At 45.8% G+C, this 20,477-nt stretch overlaps 2 protein-coding genes across 8 annotated transcripts in view; one reads left to right on the forward strand and one right to left on the reverse strand.

Annotated features, from left to right (window-relative positions):
* LOC131131835 (zinc finger protein OZF-like) overlaps positions 1-20,477 on the reverse strand; it is a 77,851-nt gene that overhangs the window by 43,268 nt on the left and 14,106 nt on the right. The window lies entirely within an intron of this gene.
* Positions 1-20,477, forward strand: part of LOC131131825 (protein MTSS 2-like) — a 41,639-nt gene that overhangs the window by 7,722 nt on the left and 13,440 nt on the right. For 3 of the 7 annotated variants that reach the window (XM_058076752.1, XM_058076754.1, XM_058076753.1), the window contains exons 1-8: positions 3,923-4,539; positions 10,865-10,926; positions 10,999-11,072; positions 18,298-18,382; positions 18,540-18,631; positions 18,721-18,795; positions 20,084-20,241; positions 20,328-20,435. In XM_058076752.1, coding sequence (XP_057932735.1) covers positions 4,081-4,539; positions 10,865-10,926; positions 10,999-11,072; positions 18,298-18,382; positions 18,540-18,631; positions 18,721-18,795; positions 20,084-20,241; positions 20,328-20,435 — 1,113 coding nt within the window. In that variant the 5' untranslated portion in view covers positions 3,923-4,080. Of the gene's footprint in view, positions 1-3,903; positions 4,540-10,864; positions 10,927-10,998; positions 11,073-18,297; positions 18,383-18,539; positions 18,632-18,720; positions 18,796-20,083; positions 20,242-20,327; positions 20,436-20,477 lie in introns of those variants that run through there. The other 4 variants (XM_058076755.1, XM_058076758.1, XM_058076756.1 and 1 more) reach the window with 4 other exon arrangements.

Raw genomic sequence — 20,477 nt, forward strand, 5'->3', positions numbered from 1 at the left:
GATGCTGCCTGGAATCCATGCCACCTTCACCTCCAAGATGTCCCGTACCTGCACGGCCCCCCAGTCATAGAATAAGCCTGCTTGTGTCCAAGGTGAGGTGCGTTGTGGGGCTTTCTGCCGCGTTAGTCGCATTTAGTGTCCGGTTTTGATGACAGCGACCGTTCCGCTTCCATCATGCGGCATTCTTGGGGAGCAAATGGCCGCCATCTTTGTCACCCCTCCGCTTCCTCATCCCGTCTCCCCGAATTCTCTCTCCATTCCCACGTCTCCTCCCCCTCCTCCAGACGCCTTGTTGCTACGCCGTCTGCAGACCGTGGGATGCTGCGCTGCTCGGTATCTGGGCCACACGCTACACACACGCTACACACACGCTACACACGCGCTACACACACACGCTACACACACACGCTACACACACACGCTACACACACACACACCGCAAGCGTGATGCTGCACTGTACATAACCTATAACCCATTTTCTCCAAATAGTTGGTGTTTGATTTCCCACCTAGAGCATTTCCTCCTCGTGACTCGTTGATGTAGCGGCATTGGAAGGGAGACACACGAATGAAGAAAAGGTCAGGTCCCATAAAAGATGTAGAAGATGGAAACATTTGGTTCCATAAAAGACGTACAAGATGGAAACATTTGGTTCCATAAAAGACGTAGAAGATGGAAACATTTGGTTCCATAAAAGACGTAGAAGATGGAAACATTTGGTTCCATAAAAGACATAGAAGATGGAAACATTTGGTTCCATAAAAGACATAGAAGATGGAAACATTTGGTTCCATAAAAGACGTAGAAGATGGAAACATTTGGTTCCATAAAAGACGTACAAGATGGAAACATTTGGTTCCATAAAAGACGTAGAAGATGGAAACATTTGGTTCCATAAAAGACGTAGAAGATGGAAACATTTGGTTCCATAAAAGACGTAGAAGATGGAAACATTTGGTTCCATAAAAGATGTACAAGATGGAAACATTTGGTTCCATAAAAGACGTACAAGATGGAAACATTTGGTTCCATAAAAGACGTAGAAGATGGAAACATTTGGTTCCATAAAAGACGTAGAAGATGGAAACATTTGGTTCCATAAAAGACGTAGAAGATGGAAACATTTGGTTCCATAAAAGACGTACAAGATGGAAACATTTGGTTCCATAAAAGACGTACAAGATGGAAACATTTGGTTCCATAAAAGACGTAGAAGATGGAAACATTTGGTTCCATAAAAGACGTAGAAGATGGAAACATTTGGTTCCATAAAAGACGTACAAGATGGAAACATTTGGTTCCATAAAAGACGTACAAGATGGAAACATTTGGTTCCATAAAAGACGTACAAGATGGAAACATTTGGTTCCATAAAAGACGTAGAAGATGGAAACATTTGGTTCCATAAAAGACGTAGAAGATGGAAACATTTGGTTCCATAAAAGACGTAGAAGATGGAAACATTTGGTTCCATAAAAGACGTACAAGATGGAAACATTTGGTTCCATAAAAGACGTACAAGATGGAAACATTTGGTTCCATAAAAGACGTACAAGATGGAAACATTTGGTTCCATAAAAGACGTACAAGATGGAAACATTTGGTTCCATAAAAGACGTACAAGATGGAAACATTTGGTTCCATAAAAGACGTACAAGATGGAAACATTTGGTTCCATAAAAGACGTAGAAGATGGAAACATTTGGTTCCATAAAAGACGTACAAGATGGAAACATTTGGTTCCATAAAAGACGTACAAGATGGAAACATTTGGTTCCATAAAAGACGAACAAGATGGAAACATTTGCTAAGGACTTTTTTTTTTTGGGTGAAATTGTATTTTTAGAATGTGCTAATAAAGAAACAGCCAGGGGCCTCAAACGGCCCGTCGGGGCCTCAAACGGCCCCCGGGGCCACACTTTGGACCCCCCTGGGTGATACGGTACCTCCTGGGATATGAGGGAAGGCATCAGCCAATCAGACGTTGAGATTTCTCGCTGACAGAAATAATATTTGTAGCGGTGTTCGGCTGGCGTGTGTGACAAAGAATGTCGAAATATGATTGTGACAATGAAGGGGGGGGGTAGGGGGCGGGGTCTCTTCCCCTAATCAGCTCCCCTGGGATACGTGAAATATTCCCCTTTTACTTGAAGCGTTTTTATGCTAAGACGACATGGCTCTTCAATAATTTACTGTCCATGAATATTGATGCCCCCCCCCAACCCCCCCATGGTAAAGAAACAGCATCACTACATCATTCTCCCCCAGTAAGGATCCACTGGCTGGGAATGACACGTTCAAGGAACAAACGCAGCGTGGGAAAGTGTGGGATGATGACAGCTAAATGTTCAAAAAGTGGCCTTGACCCCGCAAGTGCGTTTCCTGCTTGGGGGTGGGGGGGGGGGGTAAATAAACATCTTTAATCTGTGCATAGATGCATGGAAACATGCCTGTGGGTCACATGTTATGTAACCATGACAACACAAGCATGCCTCTCTCTGGTCAACTTAGCCTTCATAAACTCTTATTTATGTCTTCTATTGGTAATAGGAGTGGAAAGGTGACTATAGGGGTGCTATTTCATGTCTACAGGGCTCTAATCTTCAAAATGCATTTAGATGGTTGTACACAGGTTTTATATGCCTAATAGATTCCTATTAGACCACGCCCTCTGCTGGAGTGATAGCGGCAGGGCTCTCAGCCTGCAGCTAGCGCCATCAAAACACTTTCCATTGAGGTTGGCATGAAGAACCTCTGCATGCACGCAAGCGTACGCTAATGTTCGATGTCAAAATACTTGCTGCCATCTTCCTGGGGTGAAAGTGATCAGCTTCCAATGTTTGCAAACGTCTCGCTAACCACGCCTGTGTGTGTGTGTGTGTGTGTGTGTGTGTGTGTGTGTGTGTGTGTGTGAGAGAGTGTGTGTTAGTGTGTGTGTGTGTTTGCGTCAGGAAGTGGGGCAGAACTGATTTGTTGCTGATGGCTGTAGGCGAGCACAGACCTACATTCTGCTCTTCCATACACACCAGGACAGTTGGGGGGGGGCACCCCCCGTCCATGCCTAACCTCTTATTAGCAGACACCACCCCCCCCCCCACACCCCCACCCTGCTGCTGCTTTGTCACTTTTTACATGCTGACTCGGCACACAGACAGGAAGTCCCGCTGCTGAGAGGAAAAACTTGGAATTGTGCAAGAATAAAATGAAAATATGATCAGGAAAACGTTAGCATAAATAATATGGCATCATAATCAGGGGGAAATTTTCATTTGAATAAAGTCACAATATTATGGGAATAAATATATTTCAGGAGAATATTATGATGGAAAATGATCATTTGACAAGAATAACATTTTAGCAGAAAAGCATTGTCGTTTGGCATAGATAATATGCAAATATTATGGAGAACAAAACTGTCATTTTGCCTGAATAAAGTGGCACTATTATGGGGAAAATATAGTTTTGCAAAAAAAATTAATATTCTGACAAATGTAATATCATTAGACAAAACTTTTTATTTTTCATGAATAAAATGGCAATATTAGGTGGAAAAAATCTGGTAATTTTTCTGAATAAAATGGAAATATTCTAAGAAAAAACAGCTATAATTTTGCAAGAATAAAATCAATATCGTAAGAAAAAAATGTCATTCTGTATAAATAATATGGTAACATAATTGTAAATTTTAATTTTTCATAAATAATGTGCAATATTGCAGGAAGCTGTAGGAACAGACCCCCCCCACCCCCACCCCCTCGTAGAGAAATGGTCTGTGCCACGGTTGAAGTGCTCACATCTGCTTTCTAGAGGGAAACGTGCTAGCTTGACTTCCTCCTTGAAGGAACACTTCCTTCTTCGCTTTCAGCTCAGCTGACTCGGAAGGAGTCGGAAGGGCTCGGTTGGACCCGAATGATGTAACAGTCACTAATTGATTGTTATTTTAGGTCAGACTTCCATGGCCAGGAAGAAGATGTCCCCCCAAAAAGCAAACAAGCGAGAGTTGGTGCCGATGAAGGAATATCTTCAGCATCTTCACTGCAACAAAAAAAAAAAAGCCAAGGAAGAAGCAAAGCGAAGGAATGATCCCCGTGGTGACGTCATACGCGATGTTAACCCAACGCCACGGTGTGTGTGCGTGCGTGCTGCGCGTGCAACCAATCACAGACCTCCCTGAGCGCACACGCCGGCTGCACCAAAATGCGCGTGCGCGTCCCGGTACCGTGCGAAGAGCGGCGGAGAGAAGCAGCAGTCGTCACGTCGCAACACGGAGAGACGGGGCTATCTTCCTCCTCCTCCTCTTCCTCCTCTTCCTCCTCCTCTCGTGCCGCCGCTGCCTGCTTTTCCCGGGAGAAACGGGAGAGAGAGAGAGAGAGAGAGCGAGAGAGAGAGAGAGAGAGGACCGTTGTGGAAATACATTTTTATTTCTTTTCTTTCTTCTTCTTCTTTTCCGGATGGTGGACTTGGCCAACATGGAGACTGTGGAGAAGGAGTGCGGGGCTCTGGGGGGGCTTTTCCAGGCCATTGTCAACGACATGAAGGTAGGTGAAGGAGTGTGTGTGTGGGTGCGTGTACCCCCCCCCCCTGCCCCCCTCCCCCCATGCTAAACTAAATGTAATTCCATTTAAAGTAATGAGAAGAGGGACGGTAATCGCCCCCCCCCTCCACCCCACCCCTACCACCATCATTACAATACTGTAACCTCCATGTCTGTCTGCTTCCATTATCGGACAAAGCCTTCGTGTACGTTTGCGTCACATTCCGCTACACGCACCGCCTGTGCACCTGTGCGCGGATACAAGGGGTGGTGGTGGTGGGGAGGGAGGGGGGGTCAGCTATGCTTCGACCTCCTCGCGTGTCAGTTGGTGCGCGTGCACGCCGCCCAAAACGTGACGCCATCTTTATTCCTTCCTATCCCTTCTTCATTTATGGCCTTTTCATCGTTGCTTTGTGCTCATTGATTTCCTGTCTGGATCTTCTGATGTGACGGCGTGAGAAGCCCTGCAGCCGTCAGACCCCCCCTTACCCCCCCCCCCCCCCCCACCACCCCAGCAGTAACATCTATGATCTATTGTTTGTGTCTCCTGCAGCATGGTCTTTGTGTGTGCTCCTCCATGTTCACAGCATCCCATCAGCGTCACGGCGACGTGTCTGGTACACCCGCTCAATACACCGCCAATGGAAATAGTCTGGTCCAGGGTCAAACCGTGGCCGCTGTGGTAGCTTCATCAGCCTAAAGCCGACATGGAGCTACTTCCTGTCCTGGATCTCATGATCTCCAGACACGATAGGATGCCGTCCTTCAACGCAACACGTTCGGCAATATCGGGAAACGCGTCCAAATATTTATCATCTTCACACACTTCCTAGGAAGGGAAGTCCCTGCTTTGTCCTTCACGGAAGGGTTGCCTAGCAACATCATCCAACTGTGAAAATCATCAAAATGATCAAAATGTATTAGAATGTAAAAAAACATAACCCCATAATATTACAAGAAGAAATGATGGTAAACTTAGGAGGATAAAGTTGCAATATTATGAGAAAAAACTCGTCATTTAGCAAAAAATAAAGGTAAATAATAATACTGCTGCAAAAGACAACATTGTAAAAGACGTAATCCAAAATGATCCCAAATGTAATCCAAACACATCCTACCTCACAGCTTGGAATATTACAAGAATAAACCGGCAATATTTTCAGGATACTTTCCACAAATACAGGGACAATAGTATCAGGAAAAATATTGCAATTTTTCAAAAACAAAATGTTGATCTTATGATGGAAAAAAATATTTTTTCAAGAAAATTGTTAATGTTCAAATGGCAAAGAAAAAAAATCCTAACAAAATTTCAACATTATGAAGAAAAACAGCAATTTTGTGAGGAAAATTACAAACATTTTTCAAGATAAATTTTTACTAAGTATTATGAGAAATAACGAGGCAATAAATAATCTAAATAAAACCTTACTCGGGCTGTAATTCAGCACAAATAAGAAGGTGATATTATGAGACGAGGTGGTACTTTTACAAGAGTACATGGATGAGAGAAAGATGAAATGGTTGCCATAACAACGATGCTGTGGCCTGCCAGAACCCTGCCAGTGTTGCCTTGGAGGTTTGCGTAATATATCATCATCGCACTTCCTATAAACACCCCCATCACGCCCCATCCTCCCTTCCCCTTTGCTGTCCACGCTGTGTGTGTGTGTGTGTGTGTGTGTGCATGTGTGTGTGTGTGTGTGTGTGTGTGTGTGTGAAACATGCTAAGTAGTTGCTTTCTTTTGTGCTGTGTAGACATGAACACACACCCCTGGAAAGCTTCCACATGCTTGTAAATCTTGGTCCTGTGTGTGGGGGTTGGGGGGGGCACGCCGGCAGACATACACTGTGTGGTTGTAAACACACACACAAAGGTCACACAGGGGTCGCGGTGGTGGTCAGCGGCGGGATGGAAGACGTGAAGCAGGTTTCTTCCTGTCAAATGTTAACTTTGCTCTTCTTCGTTGTCGTCTTTTCTTCTCGCCGATGGCATGTGCTGGCCCAGTTGCCATGGCAACACGTAACCAGGCTCCATGGAAGTGAAAGTAATGGTGGTTGATTGGTTCCAGATAAGGGACAGAGGAGGATTCCTTCCTGAGACCTGGAACACTTTAGTTTAGTTGGGACTCTATCGGCTGCTGCGTGTGGATTTGCCGTGGACATTTCCTTTCTTCCTTCCTTCCTTCCTTCGTTCCTTCCTTCCTTCCTTCCTTCCTGCTTGTTCCATCTTGGCAAGCGCTTAGCTGGGCTCTATCAGCCAGTCTTTGTATTCCTGGGGCAGCGCTACATGCTATCATAGCAGAACAGGACAATTAGAGCCCTCCGCATGCCAAATAACACCCCTATGGTCACCTTTACACTGCTATTACGCAATATAGTAGACATAAAAAAAGACACCTTTTAATTACAATACAGTTTTTAACTTGATTAGAGCCCTCTAAACATGAAATAACAGCCCTATAGTCACCTACTTACAATGGAATCTATCGTGGTTAGAACTCCGACTAGAATCGGGGAGGAGCCAACCCGGTCCTTCCAAATCCCGCTCCCACGGAACATGATGGAGGAGCTCGGAGCAGTTTGGATGTTTCTCCCGTCCTTCGGCTTTGACAGAGGAGCTTTATTTTGGCGGGACAAAAGCTCAGCCAGAGAGGGGATAACCAGGAAGCTGACACAATCGGAGGACGTGTGAAGGATCATCTCCCTCTCTCCAGCTCATTAAAATCTCGGACTCGCTGAAGTCCCGGAGCTCGTTAAGTGACGCTGAATGGGGGGGGGCGGCTGGGAGGCGGCCAAGATGGCCTCCCTGCTTTTGTGAGGCCTGTCAGAGCCTTCTCATCATTTGGAATCATACGCAATCAATATTCCTCTTCTTCGTCTGCCCGAGACCACGTGATGCTAACATCATGCTAGGTTAGCATCTTTGCGGAAGGAACAAACAACACGATGACAGGAAGTACTCGAGAACCGCTGCCCCAACCGAACCCTCTAATCCTATCCCAAAACCACCCTAGGCCCTAAACCCTCTAATCCTATCCCAAAACCACCCTAGGCCCTAAACCCTCTAATCCTAAACCATAACCACCCTAGGCCCTAAACCCTCTAATCCTAACCCATAACCACCATAGTCCCTAAACCCTCTAATCCTATCCCATAACCACCCTAGTCCCTAAACCCCCTAATCCTAAACCCTAACCCTAAGTCCTCTAACCTGAACCCCTAAGCCCCCCAGCCCCCTATTGTGTGCTGGTGAGTGAGGACCAAAGGTATCACCAAAACTAAGCAGGTGGATTGAGGACCACCTTGAAGGATGTCGTGACCCCGGGATCACACTGAATCCTGATCCAGCCTGGCTCACCATAGTGCCACTCCCAGTGGGAGCAGTGGGAGCACTGGGAGCTCCCCTCCAAAGCGAGTCTGCAAGAAAAGTCGGACCCCAAAGGGATTCTTCTTCATCTGCCGTACGGCCACCAGAGACAGATTCCATGGAGCCTGGACCGTTAGAGAACATGAATGAGATCCATGGTCTTCCAGAGCGGGAAGCACGTCAGGAACACCAAGGCCTCTCCCGTCAAGGTGTGACTCGGCTCCAGGCGACCATGAAGACCAGAACGAGGCTAATCCCTCCGTCGCTCCTGCTGGATTTCCTCTGTTTTGCTGAGCGGCTGCGGGAGGAACAAAGGGAACAAAAGAGCCGGAGGAGACACTAAGCTCCTCATCCATGGAGCACTGGGAACACTGGCTGGACTGGGAGCCACCAGAAAGGATCAGGACTTTAGTGGACTGCTTTCAGCTGTTATTATCAGCACGTTGTTTGCTGCTTATTGGCCCCAAAATATGAATATTAAAGCAAATGTTTCAATCTTACTTTCTACCTAAATGGAGTACTAAGTGGTTAAAATGGCAATAAGTATAGTATTAGTACTACTGTAGTACTATTCTACACTGGGTGTCCGTCTTTGCTCGCTGAGACCAGCACCAGACTTCATCGCCAGAACAACAGGCTTTTATTGCAGGTGTACATGAACTCAATAACCGGGATAAAAATTCTAAAAACTCAACTCTGAACTCCCCCCACAACCTATGTCACTTCCTGTCCTTCCCCCTCACTTCCTGTCCACATGTCCGGAAGACATTTATTGCAACACACCCGAGCACAAGTCGTTATATTCTCTTGTTATGTCCACTATGTTGGGTGATGGTGACTATAGGGTTGTTACTTCATGTCCAGTGGTCTCTAATGCTAAAACGGTGCTAAACAGGTTATCTACGTATGCTCTAACTACCAAAATATTTAGAATATTGTTTTGCAGAAATTCCCTTTTAAGCGCCTAAAGGAATGGTTGGAATGCTTGGAGCGGAACCAGGAACCAGGACTGTAGGTTTGAGTCCTGTGCCCTCGGACCTTGCCGGCCATAATCATCTGTCTAAGTGAGGGGGGGGGGGGTCAGGACAGCACCCCAACCCCAACCCATGGCAAACATTGTGAGGCCCAAGCGTAGAGTCTACGGATTTCGTGGCCGTCTGAGCGTCAGAGAAACGAAAGGAGGGAGCGGAATGATAAACAGGAAGTAACCAAAGAGGCCGTGAGAGGGAAAGGGCGGCAGGAAGGGAGGATACGCTCATCTCCTCCTGAAGGGGACAATGTGTCAGAGGTGCCCCCCCACCCCCACCCCCCGCCATGTTGCCTGTGCTGTTACCTCAGGACAAGTACGCCAAGGTTTAAGTTGCATCATCACACCTCGCCTGGCAAAGCTGTGTGCGACACAGGAAGTGATGATGTAACGGCATGGCGTGCAAGCGTGGCAGGCTCATGCACGGCCTGCGTGACACGGACAGCGGCCGTGCGCACTCTGAGCGCCATGCTAACACGACGCTGTTAACACTGTCGCCCCACACCGGATGCTACGCCCACAGAGTTGGCAAATATGCTAATGAGGTGCAGGGCGGGGTCACTGCACGTTATCTCTTCCCTAAGACGCATGGGGCACTTCAAACGGCCCTGGGAGGGGGCGGGGGGCGCGTGTGTGTGGTACCAAGGGGGAAACGATGCTACATCAAAGACGATCAAAGCGTCGCGCATCGCATCACCACAGGAAGCCCCGCCCCCGCCACGCGCGCACATGCTGTATTTCCCCTCCTTTATTTTGAGAGGTCAGGTGTTTTATGAGGGTGAAAGGTCAACGTGGATCAAGTGTAATGTCATCTGGGCTGCAGCTGGGGGGGTGAGATAGCAGCAGAGGGGGGAGGAATTTCATTAGCAACGACGCTTTGATGCTACGTGTGTGTGTGTGTGTGTGTGTGTGTGTGTGTGTGTGTGCGTGTGTGTGAGTGTGTAGATTAGGAAGGCGCAGGATTCTGTTATGGGGGGGTGAAGGAGACACGGTGGGGGTGCAAGCAAGCGAGACGCCACGTTAGAACCTCGTCTAGCAAGGTGGCGAGATGGCGGGGTCGAAGGTCATGGCGGCCTTTGATGAAAGATGCACTCGCTAACACGCTCACCTATAGCATGCTAATGCTGATTAAACATGAAATATTATTATGGTATGTATGCTAAATCAGCTCATTAGTGTATTTAGCTTTTAGTAAGACCTAGCTTAAATGCTAACGTGTCCAACAGCGCGAGTTAGCACTTTAGCATCACATTCATTGTATGCGCTTTGACACGTACACGGTTCCAGATGTCATATATGACGTACAACAACAGAACACAACGCATAGCTAGCTTTATGTAGCATAGCTACGTGAGGCTAAAGTGCTAACATTACATTTGAAAAGCAGCACAATGCTCAGTGTTCCCATGTCTGTAGCTGACTTTTTAAGACGTGTAGCGAAGCCTGCCTCATGCCATTTACGGCTAAATATGCCTCTGCTGCTAAAGACGTCACGTGACATCACGTGAAGTCACATGAGTCGTCAACTCAGCGGGTTTTGAAGATGCTAAATTTTGCTAGCTTGCGATGAAACATTTGGAACCTCCGACGTCAAAACCGCTGACGTTTTCTCAATTTGGGATTCAGCCTCGTGGTTTGCCCCTCCAACGCTAGCATAGCTGTGTGAGCTAAAGTGCTAACATGACATTTTAACATTGTACAAGGTTAGCATATTTGCGGAAGAAAACCAATATGATCAAACTTGCAGTTCTTGTGTCTGGAGCTGCCTGATTTTAAGATGTGTAGCGAAGCCTGCTGCTTTCCCCAAGCTGTCCTCCATCAAGTGGTGGGCGTATGCCGGCTAAGCTAATGGTGACGGTTTATCGGTTTATGAAGATGACTTGTGGGGGGGGGAGATGTGATGGTCACAGTGGTCCATTTGTGTGTTCCCAGTGCTCCTATCCCGTATGGGAGGACTTCAGCGCCAAGGCCACGAAGCTCCATTCCCAGCTGAGGTGAGTCCGCCCGTGCTTCTCACCGTGCATGGAAAGTTTTATGCTAATTCTGCACTGTCACGGTCTCTGTAGGACCACGGTTCTGGCAGCCGTGGCCTTCCTGGACGCCTTCCAGAAGGTTGCAGACATGGCGACCAACACCAGAGGTAGGACCGCAGCCCGCCTGTTGTTACCTATTGCTGCTTTAATCCTGAAAATGCTGACTAGAGCGTCTCCACTGATGGCATGTTAAAGAAATACGCCTACCAGCGGGGGGAGGAGCTTGTTAAAGAGGGGCGTGGTCTTTCAAAGCGCTTTAAGACCAAACAGGAAGTCATCATCTTGCTAGTTAGCTGTTGGTGTGAAAGCGGTCGTCCTTTACCATCCACGCATCAGCGCTAGTAATGCTGACTGGGCAGTCGGCTCCTCGCCGCCATGACAACATTGGTTCTGTTGCCGCCGTGTTGTAGCAACGTGTGCTGGGGACATCCGCCCCGGCCCATCCGGGGCCTTGTCCGTGTTTGTGGTTTCCGAAGCGATGGCGTGAAAGAAGAGCCGATTGATTTGGCGAACATAACGAGCCACAGACGACTCGTGTGCACCAATGACAGGCCGACAGTGGCGGATTGTTCCTAGCGACACACGCACACAAAGAGGCACGCATCCTTTGCGTGTGTGTGTGTGTGTGTGTGTGTGTGTGACATGGACTATCCTCAGCCAACCCATGCCACAGGGTCACATGTGCAAGGGCGGTTGCCAGGCAACAAGTCGAGAGGCAATGGGAGAAAAATAGCCGCGGTGCTGCGAGCGGAGGGGAGATGTCCTCATGGCAGACGAGCCCTCACCAAAGATGTCTGACGCTTCCCGGCCGAGCACGGAGGCGCTTCCATGCTGATGTAAACATCGCATGACATCGGGAAGCTAAAGAACCGCCTCAGCCTTTCAGTAGTTGGCATGCTAACTGTTAGCATGAGAGCATTTTATGGCTTTTACTCAAGTCAAAATGCAAATATAAACACGGCATGATGTTGGGACGCTATAGAACCACCTCAGCATTATCGATAGTTAGCATGCTAACTGTTAGCATGAGAGCATTTTATGGCTTTTACTCAAGTCAAAATGCAAATATAAACACGGCATGATGTTGGGACGCTAAAGAACCGCCTCAACCTTTCAGTAGTTGGCATGCTAACTGTTAGCATGAGAGCATTTTATGGCTTTTACTCAAGTCAAAGTGCAAATATAAACACGGCATGATGTTGGGACGCTAAAGAACCGCCTCAACCTTTCAGTAGTTGGCATGCTAACTGTTAGCATGAGAGCATTTTATGGCTTTTACTCAAGTCAAAATGCAAATATAAACACGGCATGATGTTGAGACGCTATAGAACCAACTCAGCATTTTCAATAGTTAGCATGCTAACTGTTAGCATTGTAGCTATTTTATCCACGTCAAAAATGCAAATATTAACATGGCATGACGTAGGGACGCTATAGAATCACTTTTTCAGCACTTAGCATCCCGACTGTTACTTAGCATCCCGACTGTTACTTAGCATGCCGACTGTTACTTAGCATGCCAACGTGGCATGATGTCAGGACACTATGGAATATACATACATGTACATGGCGTGATGTTGGGATGTGATTGAACCACCTCCGAACTTTTAGCAGTTAGCATGCCAACTGTTGGCATGATAGCATGTTACTGATTTTACTCAAGTCAAAATGCAAATATAAACATGGCATGATTTCGGGACACTATAGAACCGCCGCGGAACATTCAGTAGTTAGCATGCTAACTGTTAACATTATACCATTTTAGCTATTTTACCAAATTTGAAAATTTGAAATTATTCTCAGGTGAAATGAGTTTCTTGTCTGAGGGCTTTTGTGTTCATTGGAGGGAAAATGGAGGCCCGGGGGGGGGTCGTGGGTGTGACCTCTAAGAATTAGCTACAGTGACATTGATCCGCATCTGAACGTGGTCTGATTCCTTTGCAACTTGATAGTCCATGGGGTTGTTTCTATTTGTATGTTCTGGAAGGCCACGAAAACACGATGACCATGAGATTCCCCCCCCCCCCCCCCCCCCCGGTCCCCCTCCCTCCAAGCTTTGTTGGGTCCACTCGCTCTGTCCTCCCAACATCAAACTCTCCATCATGCCTTCCCTGCATCCTTCTCTGGAAGGACACTTCCTTGTGTCACAATCCTGCATTGTCCCGGAGGTCGGCTACACAAGACGCGCTCTGTTGCACACACACACACACACACACACACACACACACACACACTGGTTCAGTGAGCATGGGAAAGCTCAGTGAGTTTTTCTGCTCCAAGGCCAACTTGTGTTTAATGAGACGAGAGGCTGACCATTGCTGTGCATCAGTGTGTGTGTGTAGCTTTCATGCTAATGAGCTACGTTTGTGTGTAATTATACACCAACCGGCATAGCTATGTGATGCTAAAGTGCTAGCATTACATGCAAACAGCAACATGACGCGAGGTTAACATATGGAAGATCAAACTTTACAGCTTCCACGTCAGTACTTGACGGAACTTCATTTTAAGAAGTGTAGTGAAGCCTGGTGTTGCCGTGTTGGCTATATAAATGTTCAGGAGGTTACATACTAAAATTAGCATTTGTTGATATGTACAGCAACAACGTCACCACTGCTCCCTCCTGCTACGTCTTCTTCTTCTCTGGTGCGCTAGAATGTGTTTGAATGAGGGGAAACAGATGTTTCATCTAGGAACATAAAATGATGGGGGGGCATGTGTGAAAGATGCTAAGCTATCAATGCATGCTAACTCCTTAGCTCATTAATAATCCATCCTTTTACTGACAACATGCTGTGCGAGGGCCAATGAAAAGCTGAGGATTGCGCCCGGGTCTCACTCTGCACCCCGACCGCCCTCCCCCATGCCCCCCCCCCTCCCCCCACTCTAAATCAACAGGCTTCTCGGTGTGTTTCTTTGCGCGGCGCTCGCTCGCTTCCTCCTCCATTCAGAGATTCCTCGCGCCGCCGTCGGCCCCGTGCTCTCTCTCACCAGCTTTCCCACGGGCTGTGTTGCCGTGGCGACAGCACCAGCCTCGCCAAGCCTCCTTCCCTCCCCAGTGTGGGACTCCTGGAAATGTTGACGTCTTCCGTTGAAGCCGCGAAGCAGCGTGGCGTCGCTGGGGGAGGGGACTACATTACCCACAATGCTATATTTAGACCACTGCAGTGCATGAGTCAGCACGGCCCGGCCCGGCAGCGCCTCACGCTGGTCATGAGGCGTCATGAGGCGTCATGAGCGCCGTGGCGATGGTCACCTGCACCTTGTGGCATCATGTGATGCGTCCATGCTTTTGTCATACGTGATACAGTATGTGGCATCTATGACCGTGGCCGAGGGTTTACTGGGTATAAAGTACACAGTGTATAAGTACAGTGTATAAAGTACACACTGTATAAAGTACACAATGTACAAGTACAGTATATAGCGCACCTTGGACACTGCTTGTTAGCATGAAAGCTACACACATCAGTGCTTCCTAAAGCACGTAGCGCTATGTCTATGTACGCTAACGTGTAAACACCATAAGTCTTATCGCCAATACGCCACTAAGGCGGCAGCTGATTGGCTGATTGCGGCGAGATGAAGGGTTTGATGCTATCACGGGGTGACACGCCAATGTTAGCATGAACTCTGGAAGTGGAAAGACTGACGCCGTCCTTTGCTTCCACGCGGGCGGCCATCTTTTATTTTTTGCAGCTTTTTTATTTTATGTATTTTTATCACAGTATAAAAAACTAAATAGAAATGAAAATCCCTTTAAATACAAATGAAAAAAATATTGATTTAAATAAAATGATAAAAGATAAATAAAAATATATTTCTTTAAGATCTTAAAAATAATAGAAATAAAAAAATAAAATAAAATAAAATTGACTGAAATTCACCAGGAAGGGCATCCGGAATATAAAGGACTCAAGCCAAAAATCCACTGCGGCGACTCCGAAAAAAACCCGAAAGAAACAAACAAGACTAAAAAGTGTAGAATTGGCTGGGTTGTCGGCACAAATCCTTTGTGTTGTAGTTTTGGGGCCTTGGCAGAGATACCAGCGACCCCAACGAGCATCTCTCTCGCGTTGGCCGTCTGGGATGCTCCTCATGAATAATTCCTCTTCATCCTCTTCATCCTCACGCCGGCGCCGCAGTCTCGCTGCCTCCTCCTCATCATCATCATCATCATGGGCACCCGCCTCCTTTGTCTCCTCTTATTGTTGCTGTGTCACGCACACAGGACACGGCTGTAACCATGGCGACGCAGGCCTTACCTGCTCGGTGCTTCGTCCCTCCTTCCTGCTCGCCTTCACTCTCCTGCCACGCAAGCTAGTCCCTTCCAACACAATAAGAATATTTTTTAATTAGACAAAAAAATTGTCAAAAAATGTCAAATATTATTGTGTATTTATTATTAACATCATGTATATATTTTAAAGGATTGAAACATATTTATTATATTTTAAAAAAAAATAAAATATACCTATTTAAAAAGTAATAATGAATAAATACTACTTCATTATTTTACAAAAATATTTTTAAAATGGCGAGCAGCTTTGGCCTTTTTGGACGTGAAAACAAAGACCACACAAACAGAAGCCCCCCCCCAACCACCTGACCGTCCTCCAGGTGAAAACGACAAACCTGTGCGGCCAAAGCCAGACGCAGACTGTGACGTAATCCCCCTGCAAGATGATGGATCACGGTTGCCGTGGGAACGCTGCATCCCGATGACCGGAGAGCGTTCCTGGTGACAAAGCTTGAAACGTTCCACCGCCATCCTTCCTGTGATGCTCACAAGATGCGAGTCATGAAAGAGGTCGTATGTCGCCATGGCAACGCCAATGCCGTCTGCAGTGTGTCTCCACCTGGACGTTTATTGTTAGGTCATCATGGAGCAGGAATAACACTTTTAGAGGAAAAAACTTGTATTCTAAGTCCCAAATTTATGAAAAAAAATTCTAATATTATGAGGAAAAAACATTGTAATATGAGAATGAAACAAAACAAAATAAAGTTGTAATTTTTGGAAATTAAGTTGGGGGAAAATGAAAAATATTATGAGAATAAAGTCCAATTATTGGAAGAAAATTTACAAGAAGAAAACTGAAATAGCAAAAAAGTAATAATATCATAATAATAGTAATAATAAATATTATTTTAAAAAAGCGTGACCCCCCACTAGAGTAAGAAGTTAGGACACTTTTCTACTAAATGCTTGGAATTGCATGGCAGTCCTGATGAAGGCTGACTGGAACACACACACACACACACACACAGTCAGGGTGTGTATTCCAGATGTGGGAGGTGTGTGCGTTAAGGAGGTGCTCCTCATCTTGTTGTTGATCTCCTGCTGCGTTGGAAAGGCATCTTAATGGGAGGCAAACAGGAAGAGGAGCATCATAAATGCAGAGATCAAAAGCACACACACACATACACATACACACACACACACACACACACAAACACACACACTTGGCAGTAGTTTGAGTCCCATGGTTGTTTGAGCTCATTAAAATGTGTGAGACAAGCCTTCCCGTCTCCACGCTTCCTCCATCGCTTCCGCTCCTCCTCCTCCTCCTCCTCCTCCTCCTCCTCCTCCTCGCCACTCGTCCTCCTTTCTTTTCGCTGAGCGTCACCACCCACCTCCCTGTTCTGTGTTTGCATCATCATCATCATCATCACCATCATCATCTAGTAGTGATTTAGGAGTGGATGACACTTCCTGTCTGCACATTTTCAAAATAATGCCTCACTTTTACAGGCCTGAGTGGCATGCATGCATTTGTGTGTGTGCACGTGCGTGTGCACGTGTGTGTGTGTGGGATGGTTGGTGACTCCATTTAGTGAACGGTTGCCGGGTAGAACAGGAGGCATGAGGGAGGAATTTGTTAAATATGAATGGAGCTGAGAAGAGAGAGAGTGTGTGTGTGTGTGTGTGTTTGTGTGTGTGAGACGTGGCTGATACATCAATGGCATAATTATTATCACAAATAATTCTTATCATTGCCACCTGCACGGCTGCATAGGATTTGTCCGTTCCAAGGTCAAACCCTGTCATGAATGTTTCTAAACGTCAACAAATAACTACACATTCACACAAAAACACTTGCTAATGCTGGTACGAGTAGAAGAAGAATACATTTGTCAAAGTATTAAACAAAATAGAGCGATACCTGCTTTTTCGGGAAAAAGTTGCTAGAAGGGAATCTAAAGTAGAAATGCTAATTTAGGAAACCAATTCAAATTGAAAATAAAAACACTGATCCCTCCCGCTACATCTTCTTCTTCTTTAGTATAGCTGTTGTTTAGAAGCGGAGTCACAATGCCATTTTTACATTTTTTTTTTTATTTCATATATATATATATATATATATATATATATATATATATATATATATATATATATATATATATATATATATATATATATATATTCATTTCAAATGTAGAAATAATACATAAATTAATTGATTAAAATGGAATAATGGAAATTTCAAACATTTCAAATAAACCCTGATCCTGCCCACATTTATTTTTATTTTTTATTGTATTTGTTATGCATTTATATTTACTATGTGTGTATTATGATTCCAAAAACAAGTCATTGAAAATATTTTGACAGTTTTTCAATTTATTTACATTTATTCATTTTTTATTATATTAAATTTTACAATTTAAATTTAAATAAAAACACTCAGATTCCACCCTAAATTGTATTTTTAGAATTATTATAATATTTTTATTAGTTTGTGTATTTATTTGTAGTATTTATTTGCAAAATGAAATGAGAACATACTGATCCCTCTTGCTACGTGTTCTTATTGAGTATGAGGTGTGCTAAGAAGCGGCGTTATGATGACAGGCTAGCATGTTTGACGCTAGAGAATGAATCTTGTGGCCTCCATCTTGTGGTTCGCCTTCAGCTCCTCCCTGTGGCCTGCGTGTCAACTCTGGGAAGCCGCCAAGATCCAGGAAATCCTTCCTAAATCACAAAGGTTCCAGTGTGTACACGTCCCTGTCAGCCGTGACGCTCTCTCGCCGCCTTGTTTGGGGAAATCGCTCGCTCAAACGCGGTGGGGGGTTGACTTCTTCCGTGTCGGGTCCGAAATAGACCCGTGTGTTTACACTGGCGGTCACACTCACGTGGAAGACGGAGCTTGGTTTGGACGGGAGCTAACGTGCTAACATTCCATGTCAACATGACGCTAGCTTAGCGTCATCAAACTAGCTTCCATGTCTTTATTTTAAGATGTGTAGCGAAGCCTCTGTGGGAGATGATGGGCTGTTGCTACGGCGACAGAAGGTCTCAGCAGGTAAAGCACGTGTTTGCGTTTCCAGGGGCAACCAGAGACATCGGCTCAGCGCTGACCAGGATGTGCATGAGGCATCGCAGCATCGAGGCCAAACTCCGACAGTTCACCAAGTACGCCTCGCTACTTCCTGTCTTGCCTTTTCCCTTTTTCATGTATTTCATGTATTTTTATTTAACACAAAAAGACAAGTAGCAAAATATATTTTCTTCAAACTTTGTCCGGCGGTCCTTGAACGCACCATGAGTGATTTTTCATCTTCCTTCGCAGCGCTTTGATGGAGAGCCTCATCGCTCCCCTGCAGGACAAGATCGAGGACTGGAAGAAGACGGCCAACCAGCTGGACAAGGACCACGCCAAAGGTGGCGGCGGCGCCCAGACGCAAGTGTCACTTTGTCCGCCTTCCGTCGCTCACCCTCGCTCTCTCTCTCTCTCTCTGGTCCTGCTCAAGAATACAAGCGGTCACGGCACGAGATCAAGAAGAAGTCGTCGGACACCATGAAGCTCCAGAAGAAAGCTCGTAAAGGTGAGAGAGCGTTCATCTTCATCCACGCCATTTTTTATACGTTTTTAAAAGTAGAAAAGAATGAGGAATTATACATTTTATTATTACTATAATTAATTCATTCATTTTCTACCGCTTATCCTCACGAGGGTGGTGCGTATGCTGGAGCCTATCCCAATCACAGGACTATAATTCATATATTTAATTGTTTATTATTAACATTATTTGAATAATTATTGTATGTATTTATTATTTTATTATAATTATTGTTTTATTTCATTGCTGTTATTTATTTTATTTGTAATACTAGATTATTAAACACCATAAAATCATCATTATTATTATTATTATTACTATTGTTGTTGTTGAAGGCGTTATTTGATGATTTCACAGTGTTTGAGTTGTGGTATTTAGCAGTATTTGCATATTTTAAAGCGTTCATTCGTTATTCTGATTATTCTGATTAGCATAAAGACGTGACGTCATGAAGTGTTGGAATTATGGATGTGAGGTTTTTGCGCCATCTGGTGGCCACAGGCAGGCCCCGCACATGAATTCCTCAGCCAATCATAGTGGTGTTTTCATCGGTTCGGTTGCCAGGCAGAAAGTAAGTCATGAGTCATGCAAAGCAGACGGAGGATAATAAAGTCAATGAAACGTACGTGGATCACGTGACCTTTATGCTTCTTTCTAACCTCACTTTGCCCCGTTCTCCCCCCACACCCCCCCCCCTCCCCCTCTGCTGGCTGCCGCCGCCAATAGAGATGCAGGGTAAGTGTGGGCGTGTCCGGTCTGAGACGTGACGACATCATCATGCATTGACCGGGCGTCTCCATCTTAGCGTGTAGTCCAAACCCGCCCGTCCCGATCCCGCATGCGCTCCTTCCCGCCAGACCAGAGAGCTAGCTAGGCTCCATGTTAACAAGCTCATTCACTTTCATTTAAGTCAAGGCTTTATTTTTATTATGTTATTATTATTATCATTTCTTGTAGTCAATGTTTTATTGTTTTGCCACCAATATTTATGTACAGTTTATTTTCTATAGTGTAAATTAATGTTTTTTTTACATAAAATTAATTTAAAGTGTAAAAAAAATTGGTATAAAAAGTTTGAAAATAATAAGAATAAATAGAAACAAATTGATACAATTTTTTTTATTTGTCAGGAGGAAGATAATATTGGTGAATTTGACTTCCTGTTTGACTTCCTGACCCACATTGGAGTAGCACGGATTGACATGCTAGCGCTGTGCTGCCCCCCCGTGGCCAGACGTATACCGTAGTACCCACGCGTGTGTTTGTGCGTCAGGGCGGGGCGACCTGCAGCCCCAGCTGGACAGCGCCATGCAGGACGTGACGGACATGTGCCTGCTGATGGAGGAGACGGAGAAGCAGGCGGTGCGCCGCGCCCTGGTGGAGGAGAGGGGTCGCTTCTGCACCTTCATCGGCTTCCTTCAGCCCGTGGTGGTAGGCAGAGGGGGCGGAGCCTACGTTGGCACGGCGAGCTTGGAAGCTAACCAGCCGCCGTCCCTCCGTCTTTGTCTTTTGGCCAGAACGGAGAGATCGCGATGCTGGGAGAGATCACACACCTCCAGGCCATCATCGATGACCTCACCGTGCTGACCTCTGACCCTCACAAACTACCCGCCGCTAGTGAACAGGTCACACACACACACATGTTAGCACGCGCACACGTCAGCACC

The sequence above is a fragment of the Doryrhamphus excisus genome, chromosome 7, assembly GCF_030265055.1.
Source record: "Doryrhamphus excisus isolate RoL2022-K1 chromosome 7, RoL_Dexc_1.0, whole genome shotgun sequence".
In the NCBI taxonomy this organism is placed as follows: domain Eukaryota; kingdom Metazoa; phylum Chordata; class Actinopteri; order Syngnathiformes; family Syngnathidae; genus Doryrhamphus; species Doryrhamphus excisus.